The sequence below is a fragment of the Macrotis lagotis genome, chromosome 1, assembly GCF_037893015.1.
Source record: "Macrotis lagotis isolate mMagLag1 chromosome 1, bilby.v1.9.chrom.fasta, whole genome shotgun sequence".
NCBI classification, from domain to species: Eukaryota; Metazoa; Chordata; class Mammalia; order Peramelemorphia; family Peramelidae; genus Macrotis; species Macrotis lagotis.
Window position 1 is genome coordinate 581258797 of NC_133658.1, and position 17569 is coordinate 581276365.

The following is a 17569-nucleotide window of genomic DNA, read 5'->3' on the forward strand; positions in this document are numbered from 1 at the left end:
AGCTTCCTTTGTTTTCCTAAGTATAAAACAATGCCAGTTCCAATTATCTTGGGTAATTTTGGGGGGTAGAGTTGGTTTGGGTAGAGTCTGTCCTATCATCCCTCCTAGAAATAGAATAAATCAATTGGGGACCTAGAGTGAAGGGCTTAGATAGACCTCCTCAGTATCCTGAGACCCAAAAGGGAAGGACATTATGTTTTAACTGGAGACCTTTGGGGTAGGAGGCAGGAACAAGGGTTCCAGACTGTGTATAGAGCCCACTCTCTCTATAGTGAAGCCAACACTTAAGTAAAATGAGATAATTCATCAATAGAACTAGATATGGATCAGGACAGCAGAAGGTGGCCCTAGATGCATAGGGAGATCTAAGATCCAGATACTGGACCCTTTTTAAGCTGTCTTTCCCAGGTTTGTCTGACTGTTGCAACACCCATTAAAGATTAAGACAAGGTAAGAGAGATAAGAAAGTAAAGAAGCAAAGAATAGTCTCTTTTGCAAAGTCAAAAAAGAAAAGAAACTCTGAGGGTCTTCCCCTCCCAGTTTGATTTTTTATTTATTTATTTTTTTGGACTAAGTAAAAATGATCATTCCTGATCTCTTTGCCTAATATTTCCTAGCCTTTATCTACTGAATGGGTGTTGCCTCAGTCAAAAGAGACCTGGGAAAGATTGGACTTGGGGTCTGGGGAAGAAAGTGAGTCTAGTGACTTTGCCCAATGCTCTCTATTTAAATCCAATTCATCTGCACATCCTGGCTTTATCTCACTGAAGTCTTGATCTTCTTTGAGAATAAAAGAAAAAAAAAACATGGCATAGCTAGAAATGATTAATCCAAATTAGGATAACATCAACCTTCTTCACACTGAGGGCTGAAACTATTCATCAATGAACATTTATTAAGTGCTTATGAGTTGGACTCTGTGCTAGAAGCTGGAGTTAAAAAAATAAAAAACGTTTGATACACTCAAGGAATCTCCATTCTACAAAGGACATACTGTAGCATGCAACATGTAAGAAAAAATAATGGAGGGAAGAGAATGAGCCTTTAAGCACCAACTATTTATCAGATATTGTGCATTTACAAATAATATCTCATTTAATATGGACACAATAAATTCAAGGAAATGAAGAGTGAGTAGGGAGTCAAGAAAATTCTTTTTTGGCCTATCTTTGAAGCAACGTAGGGATTTTAAGAAGCAGTCAGGAGGGAGACAACCAGAATTCAGTTCAGAACTCTCCTCTTACAACCTGCATGATATTGGGCAGGTCATCTAATCTATCTAGGGTTCAATTTCTGCATCTGTAAAATGAGAGGGTTGAACTAGATGATCTTTGAAGTTCCTTTTACCTATAGATTTCCAAGCTTATGAATCAAAGAAGTCAGTCAGTGCAGCATCACAGAAGTTAAAGTTGGGAGAATATTTCAAGAATAGCAATGATTGATAGTACCAAATGAATTCAAAGTTAATTACTGAGGGAAATCCTCCCTCCCTTACTGGATTTGGTCTTTAGGAGATGAGGGGTGTCTCCTAATGACCTTGAAAAGAACAGAAAAAATTGACTACTCTTAAAGAAAAATAGCTGTGAAAAGGAGAGATAACATGGTTTGGGTGGGCAAGGAAATGACTTTTAGTTCAGAGGAAATCTGGATATATTTGTAAGAAGAAGAGACAGTAGAATGGAAGAAATGAGCTATGCAAGAGGAGATAAGTGATAGAACAAGGTAAAGTCAGTAAGTCAATTATTAAGCATGTGCCATGTGACAGACCCTATGTCTAAGCACTGGGGAGATAAAGGCAAAAAATAGTTCCTGCTATCCAGGAGCTCACATTCTAATTGGGGAGGATATATATTCTCTCTCTCTCTCTCTCATGCCTCCGAGAGAGAGAGAGAGAGAGAGAGAGAGAGAGAGAGAAAATGTCGGTTAAATGACTTGCCCAGGGTCACACAGCTAGTGTCTGAGGTCAAATTTGATCTCAGATCCTCCAGATTCCAGAACCAGTGCTCTATCTACTGTGCCATCTTCCCCTCTGGGGAAGATTTTATATACATATATATATATATATATATATATATATATTATATTACATATATATGTCAAATACTTTTAAACTATATAAAGGATAAATCAAAAAAGAGAAAGTACTTGAATTAAGGGGATTGGTACACGCTTCTTGTAGAAAAGTTTAATTTTAATTGAGATTTAAAGAAAGGCAAGGAAAACAGGAAAAGGGAAAGCATTCTAGCAATGGGAGTATGGCTAGTGAAAATAATTTCTGGTTTTGAGAGATGAAGTGTGTTCTTGTTCCAGGATCAATCAGTTGGGGGATGAGAGTGAAAGGTATAAGAGTAGAATGGTAGGGAGGGGGTCACTTGAGTTGAGAAGAGATTGGGTGGGTGCAGGGGAGAAATAAAAAGTATTTGATAGGTGTGGTGGAGAGAGAAGAGAGAATGGGTAAAGATACATTTTGAAGTGGGAGAGGGAAGAGATTTAGAATCCATGAGGGATGGCCTTAATCTTAGTAAAATAAAGGACTGTCTACTGACAGTGAAAGGGGCTAGCACAGTGTTGAATACTTTAAGAGTGGAAAGCATCTAAAACTGTAACAACATGGAATGTGATGGAATAAAAAGATAATCAAAAACTGCCCAACTTAGCATGAATTTGTAGTCAGTGTCACTATAACTGTTCCTTTTCTAGCTCCCTCACTGGCTTCCTAACCTCTTACATGTATGTTCTTCAAAAGTTCTGCCTTTGACACTTAACCCCATTGCCAAAAAAAAAAAAAGTTCTGCCTTTGAATTGTAAATTGAAGCAATGTCCATCAATTGGGAAATGGCTGAAAAAGTTATGTTATATGAATGTAAAGGAATATAATTGCTCTGTAAGATAATAAGGATTGAAGAAAAACCTAAAAAAACTTACATGAACTGATGCTGAGTAGAATGAGCAGAACCAGGAGAACATTGCAAACAGTAACAGCAACATTGTGTGATCAACTATGACAGACTTAGGTCTTTTCAGTAAGATAGTGATCAAAGACAATTCTAAAAGACTTTGTTTTGGAAAACGCCATCCACATCAAGAGTCTGAATGAAGACCAAAGGATAACACTAAGCTTCTGTTTTTAAAATTTATTTATTTTTTCTTTCTTATGTTCTTTCCCTTTTGTTCTGAGTCTTCTTTCACAACATGACTAACATGGAAATGTTAAAAAAAAAATCCTGCTTTGGTCCCTCCTTCCTATGGTTTCTTCTCTTATGATTTCATATACTTCCCCAGATTCGCCAATTAGGGGTACTTAATTTTTGTATTATACACTTTGGCAGACTGGTAAATCTTTGAACACTTTATTAGAATATTTTTAAATGTATAACATAAAATACATAGGATTACAAAGGAAACAGTGGTTAGTGAGAATAAAAGTGTATTTTTCCCCTTTCCAAATTCTTTGACCCACTGAAATCCTCTTGGACCCTAGGCTAAGAATGTTTCACTTAGAACCTCAGCCCTAACCTCTTTTCTGAGCTCTATTACCCACATCTTAATCTGCCTGCAATACATCACCTGGATGAAAGTTAATCTCAATCTTTCAAAAACTGGCTTTATCCCATTTTCCCCAAACATCCTGCCTGATTTCACTATTTTTTTTTCCTTGTGGTATTATTCCCATGTTCAAAACCTTGGTATTTCCTTTCCCTTACCATTCACATTCAATTAATCTTTAGGTCCTGTCATAAGGCCTTCGTCTATACCCAATTACTTACTGCAATATCTCTCCCAAGAGATTGTTCCATCTCCACTGTCTAATACTTTTAAGAGTTTTTTTTATAAACTGATCTGGTCATTCACTGCTCTGATCAAAATTTTTCAGGAATTCCCTAATGCTTTTTGAATGAAGTTCTAGTTTGTTTCAACAAATATTCATCCAGTAGCACAAGCTACAAAGTGGCAAAGACTTCCATAATATGACAACATATTTCCAGCTCTATGTCTAATGGACTACTCTGCCATCCCCTCTCTACAACCTGTGTATTGAATTCCCTACCTCAGATTATGGAATTTTTATTCTTTCTTTAAAATCCAACCCAACTCCAACCAAATGCTTTCCTGGCTTTTTCCCACCTTGTTAGCAATGATCTTATTTCCTTTAGACTTCAGAAGTATTCTTCCTTCATATATTTTATGTGCTTAGGATTAAGCTATTTGAATCCATTATACTACTAGTAGTTCTTCGGTATGGAAGAGGACCACACCAACCAACCAAATGATTGGAAGCATGAGTTACAGTTATGTTTATTATAGTGAGGGGTATGCTGCGCAAGGGGTATCCTTCTCACTTGCCTTTAGCAGAATCATTCTACCCCATAACCTGATTGATAGGAACAGGACCATAGGACATGGTCTGGCTGCTGCAGGAGTTTCTTGGCCTTGAATATAAGTCCATCCTATTCCCCCCAGTTTGTATATGTTCTACAAACATTTATCTCATAGCTTTTTATCTTTGTATATCAACCAGTTTGCAGTATGCTGCTCTGTATATAGTAAGTGCTTGAACACCAACCTGTACAAGGAAGGATACAGGCTGGTGGAGAAAACTGATGCCAAACTGACAGAATAAGGGGTGAGGAAGCGTAGGTCTGGATGGGAGAGCAAAGAGCAAGGTCAAGATGAGTAATGAATGCAAGGACTATTCCCTTTAATTTAGAAAAAAAACCAGATAGCGTATTGTCTGATCTTGTTACCTCTTAGACTTCTTTTTAAGGATATGATTTCTCTCTCATCACACCCAATTTGGAACAAGGTACAACATGGAAACAAAGTAAAGACTGACAGAGTGCTTTCTGTGGGGGGGAGGGGGGAGGGAAGCAAGATGGGGGGAAAAATGTAAAACTCAAATAATATCTTTAATAAAAATAAAAAATAAAAAATAAAGCTGAGTAATGAAAAGCAAGACAGGAGTGGCAGAAGGAGAGGAATTGCACATGATCAAAGTTGATTATGCCAACTTTATATTGTTGAATAGAGGTGAGGTTCACTTGAGCTGAGGCCAAAAAACTAGAACTGTGAGGTTCAAACCAGCAGACTTTGAGGTTGACAAAGACAAGTCAGTAAATGGAAAGAGGTTCTGATAAGGATGTTACAGTTGCACAGAGAATGTTCTAAAGGTAATATGGATGGGAAGAGGGAATGAGCCTTTAATAATCACCTACAGTGGGCCAGGCACTATGCTAAGAGCTTCACAAATATTCTAACATTTGATCTTCACAGCAACCTTGAAAGATGGGTGTGATTATTATCTCTATTTTATCCTCCAGGTGAGAAAACCAAGACAGAGAGAGGTTCAGGAACATGCCCAGAGGCACCCAGTTAAGTGTCTGAGATGGGTTTTGAACTTGGGTTTTCCTGGTTCTAGACTTTGTGCCCTGTACCACCACCTGCCTGGTGAAAACAGGTTGAGGGTCACAGTGGCCTGGAATTAGCAAAGGTTACTCTCCAGCTCCTACTGAAATGGGAGAAGTAGCTTCCATTGAAAGAATGGTATCTTAAGGGGAAAAGTCAAATTTTAATAAATGTGAGGATATGGAAGCCCTTACAGGAAAGGGGAGTTTGCTCATGATTAGAGTTCTATAGGACAGCAGAGAGGGATGAACAGAAGAATAAAGAGTTAGAGTAGGAACTCCCCTGGGGTAGGATAGGGCTGGGCTGGCAAGAGCAGGTAGATCAGTTTTATGTCTAGATAGGATGAGAATAATGTTTAAAAGAGTTTAAGGAAGCAGATGGGCAGTAGAGTAAGGCAGTAGGGACACATTATAGGAGAGAATTTAGTTATTTGAATTTATAGAATTAAGTAGCTACTAGACTCCAAATTGATATTTATGTGTGATGGAAGCCTTGGGAAATTTGCTCTTATGGGTACTAGACTGTGATGGAGCACAGAAGCAATGGTACAAATAGGATGCTTAAAATGCATTCCCCAGATGCTGGACTCTGCATATATATATATATATATATATATATATATATATATATATATTCCTGTTGCCCACTCCTTTACACACCCACACCACCATATGATGTCTGGATATTCTGTAAATGAAATTCCTCTTTCTGGATCACAAATGTTTCTGGCATTTTACCACATAAAATGAAAATGACTCCTCAGAAAAATACCAAATATTAACAAATCCAGTACTCAAAAGGAATCCTACAAAAATAAATGGCTTCAAATCCAACACACCCTGCCAGATGACTTGACATAAGATGCTGTTTCCACCACATCACTCCCCTGGCTCCAAATCTTGCCATGGCTCCATCATTCAAGGCTAGTTCAAATGTCTTACAGAGTAGCTAGAACATTAGATTTCAAATCAGGAAGAACTAGGTTTAAATCTCATCTGAGATATTTATTAATTATATCAAACACTAATTGCATGGCTCAGACTTAGAGAGTCATAGAGAAGGGAAGTCCTTCAGAAAAGGTAAAGGTCAATGCCAACTGACTATCCTTCTGATCCTCCTGGGCCTATACCATGAAACTCACAAGTGAGGAAGACAGTCAAGTGAGGGTTAGTCACTTTGAGTGGAATGGTGGTGGGATAAGGAAGGGAAAAGACAGTTTGGGTAGAGGATAGAGAAGCAGTTGGAGAGGCTAATATTTATATAGTGCCTAAAGGGTTCTCCAAAGTTCATTAGAGCTTCACAATGTTGTGACGTGACTGCTTTTCTTGTCCTTCTTTGACAGATAAAGAGACTGAACCAGAGAGGAGAGGGACTTTCTCATGGTCACAGGTAGCAAATGTTAAATTGGACTTTAAACCCGGATCTTACCCCTCTCTCTCATAGGGCTAAGTCACTTGTATAATACCATGTATTCAATGTAGTCCACTTATACTTCTTGGCATGTTGTATCCTTGCCCTTTCCTTACATTTATGTATTTAATAAATGTTTACAGACTATTAAGGTTATGTTTAAAGTATTGTGCAGGGAGAGAGAAAGTATTTGTTTCAGTCATGACTCCATTTTGGGGGAAAGGGGATTTTTTGGCAAAGATACTGGAGTGGGGAAGTGGATAGAGCACTGGCCCTAGAGTCAGGGGGCCTGGAGTTTAAATCCAGTCTCAAATTGACATAAACTTGAGATTTACTAGCTATGAAACCTTGAGCAAGTCACTTTAACCCGATTACTCCACAAAAAAACAAAAAAACAAAACATAAAACAAATCAAAAAAGATACTAGAGTGGTTTACCATTTCCATCTCCAGTGGATCCATGCCAGGCAGCCAGAGGTTGAATGTCTTGCCCAGGGTCACATAGCTCGGAGGGTTGGAATTGAACTCAGGTCTTCCTGACTCCAGGTCTACCTCTACCCACTGAGGTACCAGTTGCTTCTAATACAGAGTACATATACGTGTGTGTGTACACACACACAGACTCTGCACTCAAAGAATTTACAATCTAAGGGAATGTTCTCTTTAATAAATGGTTCTTTTAATATAAAGAGTAGATGGGAGCAGCTAGGTGATACAGTGGATAGAGCACCGGCCCTGGAGTCAGGAGTACCTGAGTTCAAATCCAGCCTCAGACACTTAATAATTAGGTAGCTGTGTGGCCTTCAGCAAGCCACTTAACCCCATTTGCCTTGCAAAAAAACCTTAAAAAAATATAAATAAAAAAATAAAAAGTCGATGAATGCAGTGTTGAATTATTGTCTCTATAAACATAATCAAAACTAAATTAACTTGGTTTTCAGATTAGATGGATCAATCATTCTTTGAAAGAAAAAAGTGCTCTTAAAAGACATGATAAAGAGTTGCAAAAGTACATTTCACATTATTTACACTTTCCAGGTATGACTGCTTCCTATTGAAAAAGCTTTTCCCTGCAATGAAGTAAATATATTCAGGGTATACAAAAAAGTCTTTGTGCAGTTTTAAACTTTAGCAATTTAAAACTACAATGATTTTGAAATATCCTGTATAGTAATATACATGTAAAATTACAATATGTTAGGAATAAACTCCTTTGCAATGTCATTCTAATATGGAACTGAAAAGTCTGAAATAAAAGGTATTTATGGAGATTTCAAATTTAATAAAATTGTGACCCTAGATGGCAAAAGCCTGACTTTTCTATTAAATATATATATATATATATATATATATATATATATATATATATATATATATATATTTGCAAGGCAGTGGGGTTAAGGGACTTGCCCAAGACCATAAAGCTAGGTAATTAATAAGTGTCTAAGGCCAGATTTGAACTCAGGTACTCTTGATTCCAGGGCCAGTGCTCTATCCACTGTGCCATCTAGCCGCCCCTCTATTAAATATTTTTTAAAAATTGTTTTTCAGTCATTTTAGTTGTGTTTAACTCTCCATCACCCCTGCTGGGACCTTCTTGCCAAAAAATACTGAAGTGGTTTACTATTTCTTTCTCAAGCTCACTTTACAAGTGAGGAAACTGAGTCAAATAGGGTTAAAGGTGAGTCATACAGCTAGGCAAGTATCTGAGACTGAATTTGAACTCAGAAAAGTCTTTCAGACTCCAGGGCAAACATTCTATGTATTATGACATCATCTAGCTGTCCCCAAATAAGTTTGAGTCAGTCAAAAAATATGTGTCAAGCACTGTAGCCAGTCCCTGACCTGGAGGAGTTCTCAATCTAATGAGGTAAACAACAGGCTGTGGCCGGGAAATAATCAACAGAGGAAAGGTTCTGGTTTCTAAGTGTAAAAGGTGGAATTTAAGCTGAGATCTGAAGGCTGAGATGGGGAAACCAGGAGGCCAATGTCACTGGGCTGGAGATAGAGAGACTTAAGAGAAAAGACCTGAAAGGTGCCTGGGTGCGGGGGTGGGGTGGGGGGGGTGGGGGTTAGGAAGGGCTTTGATAGGTAATCCTGCAGGTGAGAGGGCCCCACTAGAGGGTATTGAGGAGGAGTGGGAAGTGACTGATAGGATAGCATTTAAGAAAATCCCTGAAGGATGGGAACCTAGCCCAGAAGAGAGAAAGGAGCTTATTCAAGGGGAAAATCAATGACACAGGCAGAGAAAGTGAGGAATTAAAGGAGGACAGCTTGAAGGGCCTGGAGTATGATACTCTTTCACCTGAACCTTATCCTTGAATACTAAAACAAATGTGAATATTTTCTTAAAAATACAGATATTTTAAATTATTCTTTAGTCCTTATTTTGACCTGTATTAAATTACAATCATTAGTGAAGCACACAAAGTCAAATTTCTAGCTACAAAGACCGAGGTTTAAATAACAATGACTTCAGTTGAGGTAACACTGTAGATTGTCATATTCCTTAGTGGGTAGCCTAGAAGGCATTGCAATCTTTCTATTTATTTTTTAATATGAGTTTAAAACTTTTAAAAATGATTTATTGTTATACCTGCTTTTTATTTTTTATTTTGAGAATTAAACAATTAAAAAACTAGAGACTGAAATGAACACTTTTTTTAATGGAACTTGAAGACTAGAAGAAATTTTGCCTAGTCCATTTATATATTTTTAATTCTTTCCTGCAATCATGTCCAAATGCTTTCTATCACAAAATATTTCTAAAGAGATGTTTAAGGTTAGGAAACATTTAGCTATTGAATTGCACAATTTTAAAAAGTAAACTAGTCTTCTAAAATATGAAGGCAAACTACTTCATAGCATCTTTTGGTGACAAAGTCAAAAATTGAGTAAAAAGGGTCCAATACATTCTATTAGACAGGTATATAATAATTTATAGAAAATTTTAAAAATATTCAAGAATTTTATGTTGCTTATTTAGAATGGAGCTAAAAATAAAAAGAAGATTTTTATTTCTTTTTGAAAATTAAAGTCAGATGGGAATGAGAAAGGTACGGTATATATTTGGCTACTGCCAGTTTTCAGTTTGTGTCTGTCATTGTGGAATTTTCTAAAAATGTCAAATGGAAAGGTTGTCTTATCACAGACAAAAATGTTCATTTGTGGATCTTTTAACAGATGAACTTTTCTTCTACAAGTTTTATCTTTCATAAAACTGAAGAGAATAATAAAACAAAAAACAATTCACATTTCAGTATAGTTCCTTATTTTTAAAGCAAACATTTTGTTCCAAAAAAATTATACACAATGAAATAGTGAAATAAACAAAGAACACCAATAGCTGGAGAGGAATGGGGGGGGGTCATAAATGGGGGAAGAATAAAATCCAAGGAACAGATTCTAAGATATAGCTAATGAAGTATCATTTTGTTAAATCAATGCATCTCATATGAAAATTAGTACAATGCTTCTTTCTTTTATTATTAAGTCTGGCAATTTCCACAATATTTTGCAACATTTTCAACATGTAAAAAAGTCAAATGCTAAATAGTAGTGGATTATTATTTTACATAATTAGAAACAGCAAATTCACATTTAAGATTCTGCAAAGCTAGCAAAAAATAAAGATGCCTGGCTTTTGTACATATTGCATCATGAAAATCAAACAAAAAAAAATCAATATAATTTATTTATTTTCTTTACAAAATTACAGCCAAGCATTATAAAAGAAGGATGTTAATAATGAAGATACCACATATATTATTGACATATAGACCTTATACACTGAAATGTTATATCTTGTACCCTGAAACACCATATGTCAAGAGCTAAGCCAAGTTAATTTAGGCTCATCACTCAGGTTTGAAAAAAATTATTTGGAAACTTCCTTATTTTACTTAATATATTCAATTAAAAAGCTTTCTACTAATTAATGACAACAGACTCCACTACTCATTTAAAGAGTTGTCTTCTTTGTTGGCAGTATAAAATTTTTGTCCAATATCAAAATTCTGGTGAAGCACAAAGTTGAAGGCATTTTCTAGTGTATGCATACATTACTCACAGGGGTGCTGAGGAGGTATGGGTGGAATAGCTTAGATTTCACACTAAGTTTCTGCTGAGCTTTTGTCTAAGCAAATAGCTCAACTATAAGGCAAGTAAAAAATCACCCCCACAGCATTCTGGTGAGTTTCCACTTGGCCATCTTTTCTGGGTAAACCTCAAGAATATAATCTTAAGTAAAAACTCTATAAATCATTTCATACATTTATAGAGAAAGCATGGACTGAAAGGACATAGAAACGTGACCTAACAAATGGGACTTTCATTAGTTCAAATTCCTTCCAAAAAATACCAAAATGACTTTGGGGAGTTGGGGGGAGAATCATCATAAGTTCTTAATTTCAATGTTAATCTTCATTAAAACATCATCTCCTTTTTGTGCTATTCTAACAACTACAATCAGCATAAAGAACATTGATTTACTCAAATGATTAAATTGTAAATTTTTGTATATACCAGGTAGCAACTCAAGTCTCCATTATGTACTTGTGCTTCTGTTCTGGGGCACTTGAATAAAGAGGAATTCATTTCTATAGTGTTACATTTTGCTGAAGCATTCCTTAGCATTGGTCCACACTTGAATTCCCTAAAAGAAAATGGAAACATTAGTAGAGGACTCATAAAGGGTTCTGAAAAACTAAGTGCTTAATATCTCAGTCTATTAGACTTCGCATTGAGATTCAAGAGATTTTTATCAAAAAGTAATCCAAATAAGCTGAACAAATTATGGTATCTGAATGCTATGGAACATTATTATTCTATAAGAAATCATGAGTAGCTAGACTTTAGAGAAGCCTGGAAAGAACTGCATGAACCGATATATAGTGAGATAGCAAAACCAGGAGAACATTGTACACTTTAACAGTAACATTGTGAGGTGAATTATAATGGATGCAGCTCCTCTCAACAGTTCACTGATCAAAGACAACCCTGAGGGACCTGTTATGGAAAATGACATCCACATCCAGGAAAAAATAAACAACCCAAAAAACTAGGCGCCTGGGTGCAGAACAAAGCATACCTTATTCATTTTTAAAAATTTCTTTCATTTTTTCCCCCTTCTTTCTCAAGGCTTTTCCTTCATTCTAATTCTTTTTCCCCCCAACATGACTAATATGGAAATATGTTAGACATGTAAATATATCATATATACAATCTTATACCAGATTGTTAGCTGCCATGGGGGGAAGGAAAGGAGGGTGATGAAAAAATGTGTAGGAAAAAAACTCATAAACTTACAAATGTATGAAAATTGAAAACTACCTCTATGTAATTGGGGCAAAAAATAAAATAAAAATAAAAGGAACTACAAAAAAAAAAATCCAAATAAACCAGTTAATGTCTAAAGTTTCAGAAACTCTTAACTCCCATATTGCATCTATCCTACTACACATTAACAAATTCTAGTCATAGGTAAGGAATGAGTGGTTTGGACTCCAAGAACTGCCATTATAAGATTAAAATCATGGTTTTTTTTTTGTTTTAAAGACTCATGATAAAAATGATCCAACAGATACCATTAAAGACATGCAGAATCGGAAAATGAGGTAAATCAGTAATTTAGTAGGCATGAGAAATAATAGAAGTACAGTTTAAATGTAGCCCAAATATAAAAGAACTGGAGAAAGGTCTCAAGACCATTGAATGAATCCTTTATGGAGGATTTAATGGAAAGAATTAAAAAAAAAAACTTCACACGATGAAAAGGCAAGCAAGATAGGAAAGAACTTCCTGTTTGAAAGGAATTCCTGGAGAAAGCTAGTAAATATTTTTCCTCTGGTAAATATTGGGTTTAAAATAACATCTTACATTATATACTACAATAAACTCAAAATGGGATGCTTTAATAAGTTAAAGATCTTACTATTAAAAAACTAGATGATAACTTTCACAGTAATGGCTAAAAAGTCTATTTTCAATCAAACAAGAATATAAGTGATTATAGAAGATAAAACAAATCTTTTCAAATACATCAAATTAAAAATGTTTTTACATGAACAAAATTAATGCAACTAGGAAAAGAGCTGACTGAAGGAAAATCCAGATCAGGTTCTCATGGCCAAGAAGACCAACAAAGAAATGTAAACTAAAAGCTATTCCTCAATAGAAAAGTTGTCAAAGGAATTTGATCAGTTTTCAGAAAAAAATGCAAACTATTAACAACCATATAAAAGAATGTTTCAAATCAGTAATATGTGAAATGAAAAGTAAAAAAAATTTTGAGGTTTCTCTTATGTTCAATAAGATGGCAAACAGCAAAAAAAAAAAAAAAAAAAGTAGGAATAGACAATACTGGAGGGGTTAGGAAGGATGAGATGGATCCAGTAATGCAATATTAAGCTGAGTTGTGAATTTGTCCTATCTTTCTGGAAAGCAAATTAAAATTATTCAAAGCAAATGACTAAAAGGAAGGCTCTCTCTATATATACACACCAAAATATTTATAGTAATACTTTTTTGTAATAGCAAAGAACTGGAAACAAAGTTGATGCCCATTGACTAGGCAATGATAAAACAAATTGTGATATAGGAATGCAATTGTAATATTACTGTGCCATTAGGAAAAAATGAATGACAAATACAAAAAAAAGTATGGGTAGATATATGAACTGTTATAAAGCAACCAGAAATAGGAAAATTATATACTCAATAACTATAGCAGTGGAAATGGAAATAACAGAAATCACAAAAAGAATTAAAACTAAATGTTGGAAAACAGCCAAACTTGGCTCCAAAAAAGGTATTTCAATTTGAGTGCATGGAAGTGTCAACATAGTTCCCTACACTGATAAAATTAAAGGTGAGAATGAGGACAGAACCCACCTCATTTAGCACTGATTAGCAAATGCTAAAGGACAGTTTTGAAAACTGAAACACTTCATAAAAATGTGAATTATTATTAAGACATAATCAGTGTTTTCAAGGTTTTGATCATTCTAATTTGTGAAAAGAATTCTTGAATCTAAAATATGCATTTAGAGTTTAAATCTTCTGCATAAATTTATAAACTCAAAATATTACAAATACTATAGATCTGTCTATAAAATCTGATAAAGTAATAATATAAAATTAATAAACTTAACTCTGGTATCATGGACTTTTTCAAAAGCATAGAAGTAAATTCTTCTGGCATCACAACAGTATTTAGATGTAATTAAATTGTAAAATTCTCCCCAACTGTACAGCTTAACTAAGAATCTATTGAAGACCTACCTTTTTGCACATACTAATCTGCATAATTGCATAGCTTATGAGAGCTTCCTTTAAATCGTGGTTCTTTTGCTCTTTGAAGCGTTCAATATCTGACCAAGCAGCTTTGACAAATTCTCTGTAATGAAATTAAGGTAGAGTTATTATTGTCCTTATTTACATGAAGGACACTTTATGTCAGTTGTTCTATTCTGAACTGTGTGAGTGTGTGTCTAAGTTTTCAATCACTGGGGAAAATGTTTCACTTTTGGGAAGACATCCCTTTCTTTAATAATATATGCTTTGCCACAGCTCAATTCAACAAGTATTATTAAGTGACTGGAGTGTGCAAAGAAAAGGAAGTCTATCTTAGGTGGTCTTGGTATGTAAAGCAATCTTAAAAAATGACACCTCTCAAAGAAGCAAGAGGATACTACGTGAACTGATTCACATGAACTTGGTAGCATAAACTGCTTCCCTTAGTCATATGAAAATATATAGTTTTTTGTGTGAAAATGTAGGGTTCATCTTGTATTCCTACTGCACCAAGCGGTTGCATATAAAGCAAATGCTTAAACATTTAATGAATTGAGCTGACCATGTGATTTGTTTCTTTTAGTGGATGACTATGGTTTTCAAAAATTTTGTGTGAACCACATTTATCATTTTTATTTTAAAAATAAAAGCATCTCACTTAACCCGACTGCCTTGCAAAAATAAAAAACCATCTGTAAATTGACTGATTTCTTGGGAACTACCTTTTGGGGAAATGAACAGCATTTACATTTTAAATAAACAGATAAACTTATTATTCTTCTAATTCCCATTGAACAAGGATCCCCCTTTGAATAAGATATCTCAGCAGAAAAATAATTATCTCCATGGTGAGTAATATTTCATGCCTTCTAAAATGAAGTTTTGTCAAGTTTTTCAGAACTTTTACCTGCCTTCCAGATTTTTAGACTTCAGTTGTTCTTCTCCTTCATTTATTTGTTCCTCTAGCACCTTTATTCTGGCTTCTCTTTGTTCTGGAGTTTCTTGACCAAACAGTTTACTAGTCATTCCTTTTAAGGAGAATGTCCTCACAGTCTAAGAGCAATTAAGTAAGTAAGTAAATAAACAAAAAGCACTTTCTTTTCCACTTTCCAACATCCAAAGAAGTAAAAATATCGTGCCAGGGAATACTTGAGTTATAGTTAATAAATAGCAGTTTAATAACATAAAAGTAGATATAATTTAAAAGTCAACTATAAAAAGAAACAAAAAAGGTAAAAACTAGTTAAAATTTGCTTACCACAGACTGAAAATGTCATCTATTCACAAGCCAAAAAATTAAGCTTTGGCAACAGGTGCATAAAATAGAGTATCCTAAATTCACATACTTCATTATTCTCCTTTTCCTCATTTTTTGGAGATTAGTGAGGTAATGATCTTTCCTTTTACAAGGTGAAACGATGAATAACCTACTCAAAAATGGCCTGGAATTTTTCTAAAGCTTAAAAAAAAGTCCAAAGTATCTATTCCACATACCACTACAAACTACTCTCTTAACTACAATTAACTATGTCACACACTAATCACAAAAAAGAGTAAATAAAAAAATACCTAAGGCTCACTGTATCTCATCATCACTACAGGCATAAATTGAGTGCCTGCCCAGTCACATTGGTTGTTACATCTTTTAATGAAGGGCAGCATGGCCTGGTGGAAAGAATTAACAGACCAGTGTAGGTTCTAACCTTAACAATACATAGAAACTATATAATATAGTACAGACCAAAATTTAGTAGGTACTATAAACACTATTTGCCCTGGTCATCAGAAAGGATTAATGTAAAAATCAAATTAAAAAGGTCTGGAAATCATAAAAATCATTTACCAATATAACATATTATTGCAGAATTCCATTATGTGAGAGATTCTTCTCACAGTGTCCACTTTAATCCCCCAAATCAGTCGAATACCAATACAATTCAATAAGTATCCACTACCTATAGAATTCTGAAGCCCTAGGGTAAGTTAAATAGGATAGGGTCCCTGCCTTCATGAAGCTTAAAACAGATAATATTCTTCAGAAGTACTCACAAAGAGTATGAAAAATATTCTAAAATTTTCCCCTAATTTCCCTATTTTTTGTTGAGGAACAGTTAAGTTACCCAGACTCAAGAACAATCCTCAATTTTTGTTTTTCTCTCACTTTTCCCATATCCAAACATTTGCTAGACAATTTGACTCTATCTCTTAAATAGAGTAATTAACTGAATTGTTTCAGGATGAACTAAAAAATTAATTCCCACAAAATTGGCCCAGGCAACTGTGTAAGACTATAAACTGCAAAACAACTGACAATCTACTTCAAAGGAGCATTCCTTCCATCCCACCCACCCAATAAATATATAATCAATTCTGGTATCAGTTACCACTGTAACATACAAAGCAACATTTTATAGAGTTGTCTTCAATACCATAGTAAACAACAGTACCAATTGCTTTACTTTTTTTTTCATGAGAAGATCACACATAATTTATAGACAAGTGAAGGTATCTTTCTGAACCACTATCTCATAATTAGATACAATGCATTTGTATAGTGATAGCTATATATAATACTTTTTTTTTTTGCAAAGCTTAGTGTCTAAAACATAAGTCTTATAAAGCATAAATGAAATGAAGTGCACTTACTCCTGTTGCAAGTTCTTCACACTGTTGCTTTTTGGATGCCAGATCCTGAGCAGCCATCTCCAAATCATACTGCATTAGTTCATGTTTCCTACAAACCGCTCTGAGAAGAAAAAGATAGGCTGTCATTGGACTTTCTAATCATTTTTATAGAGAAGAAAGAAAGTGGAATAAACACTGACACAGTGCCAACAATGTGCTAAACACTTTACAGATATCACATTTGATATTACAACTGAAGAAAAAAATTTAAAAAAAAGTGAAGCTGACTTGTCCAGGGTCACACAACTACTAAGTATCTGTGGCCACATCTGAACTTCGGTTTTCCTGACTCCATGGACGGGGGGGGGGTCTATATTCGATTTTTTTTAAGCCCAATATTAACAAATACAGTTAATTTCATATTTTAACCAACAGCAGAACATGGGACAATTTTATATTTAACATATCAAAAAATTTAATTATATTCTCAAATTTATGTAGATACAAATATCTTAATTTTTAAGTATATGTATAATTTTATTTAATATATGAATGAATATATATAGAAAAGGACCTGTGATTTTATTGTTATAGGGAACTCCCCAAGCAGAAATTTCTCCTAGCAATATGGTTTGACACTTTATGAGAGACTCAATCTTACAGAGCCGTCTAAAATACTGAGAGGTTGCCCAGGGCCACACAGTCAGTATGTGTCAGAGGGTATGACTTAAATCCTGGTCAGCTTCCATGGTAGTTCTCAATCTGGTACACCAAAGAAAAGGATAAAAATTTCAACAGAAATAACTATGGAAATGTATGCTGAAGACCTTTTTAAAAAA

The 17569-nt window shown here is 34.8% G+C and overlaps 1 protein-coding gene across 1 annotated transcript in view; it reads right to left on the reverse strand.

Moving 5' to 3' along the window:
* Positions 1-8894: 8894 nt before the first annotated feature.
* Positions 8895-17569, reverse strand: part of SNX4 (sorting nexin 4) — a 78833-nt gene continuing 70158 nt past the window's right edge. The window contains exons 11-14 of the mRNA XM_074214713.1: positions 16752-16851; positions 15013-15158; positions 14094-14208; positions 8895-11466 (exon numbers count right to left, since the gene is read on the reverse strand). Coding sequence (XP_074070814.1) covers positions 11419-11466; positions 14094-14208; positions 15013-15158; positions 16752-16851 — 409 coding nt within the window. The 3' untranslated portion in view covers positions 8895-11418. The remainder of the gene's footprint in view (positions 11467-14093; positions 14209-15012; positions 15159-16751; positions 16852-17569) is intronic.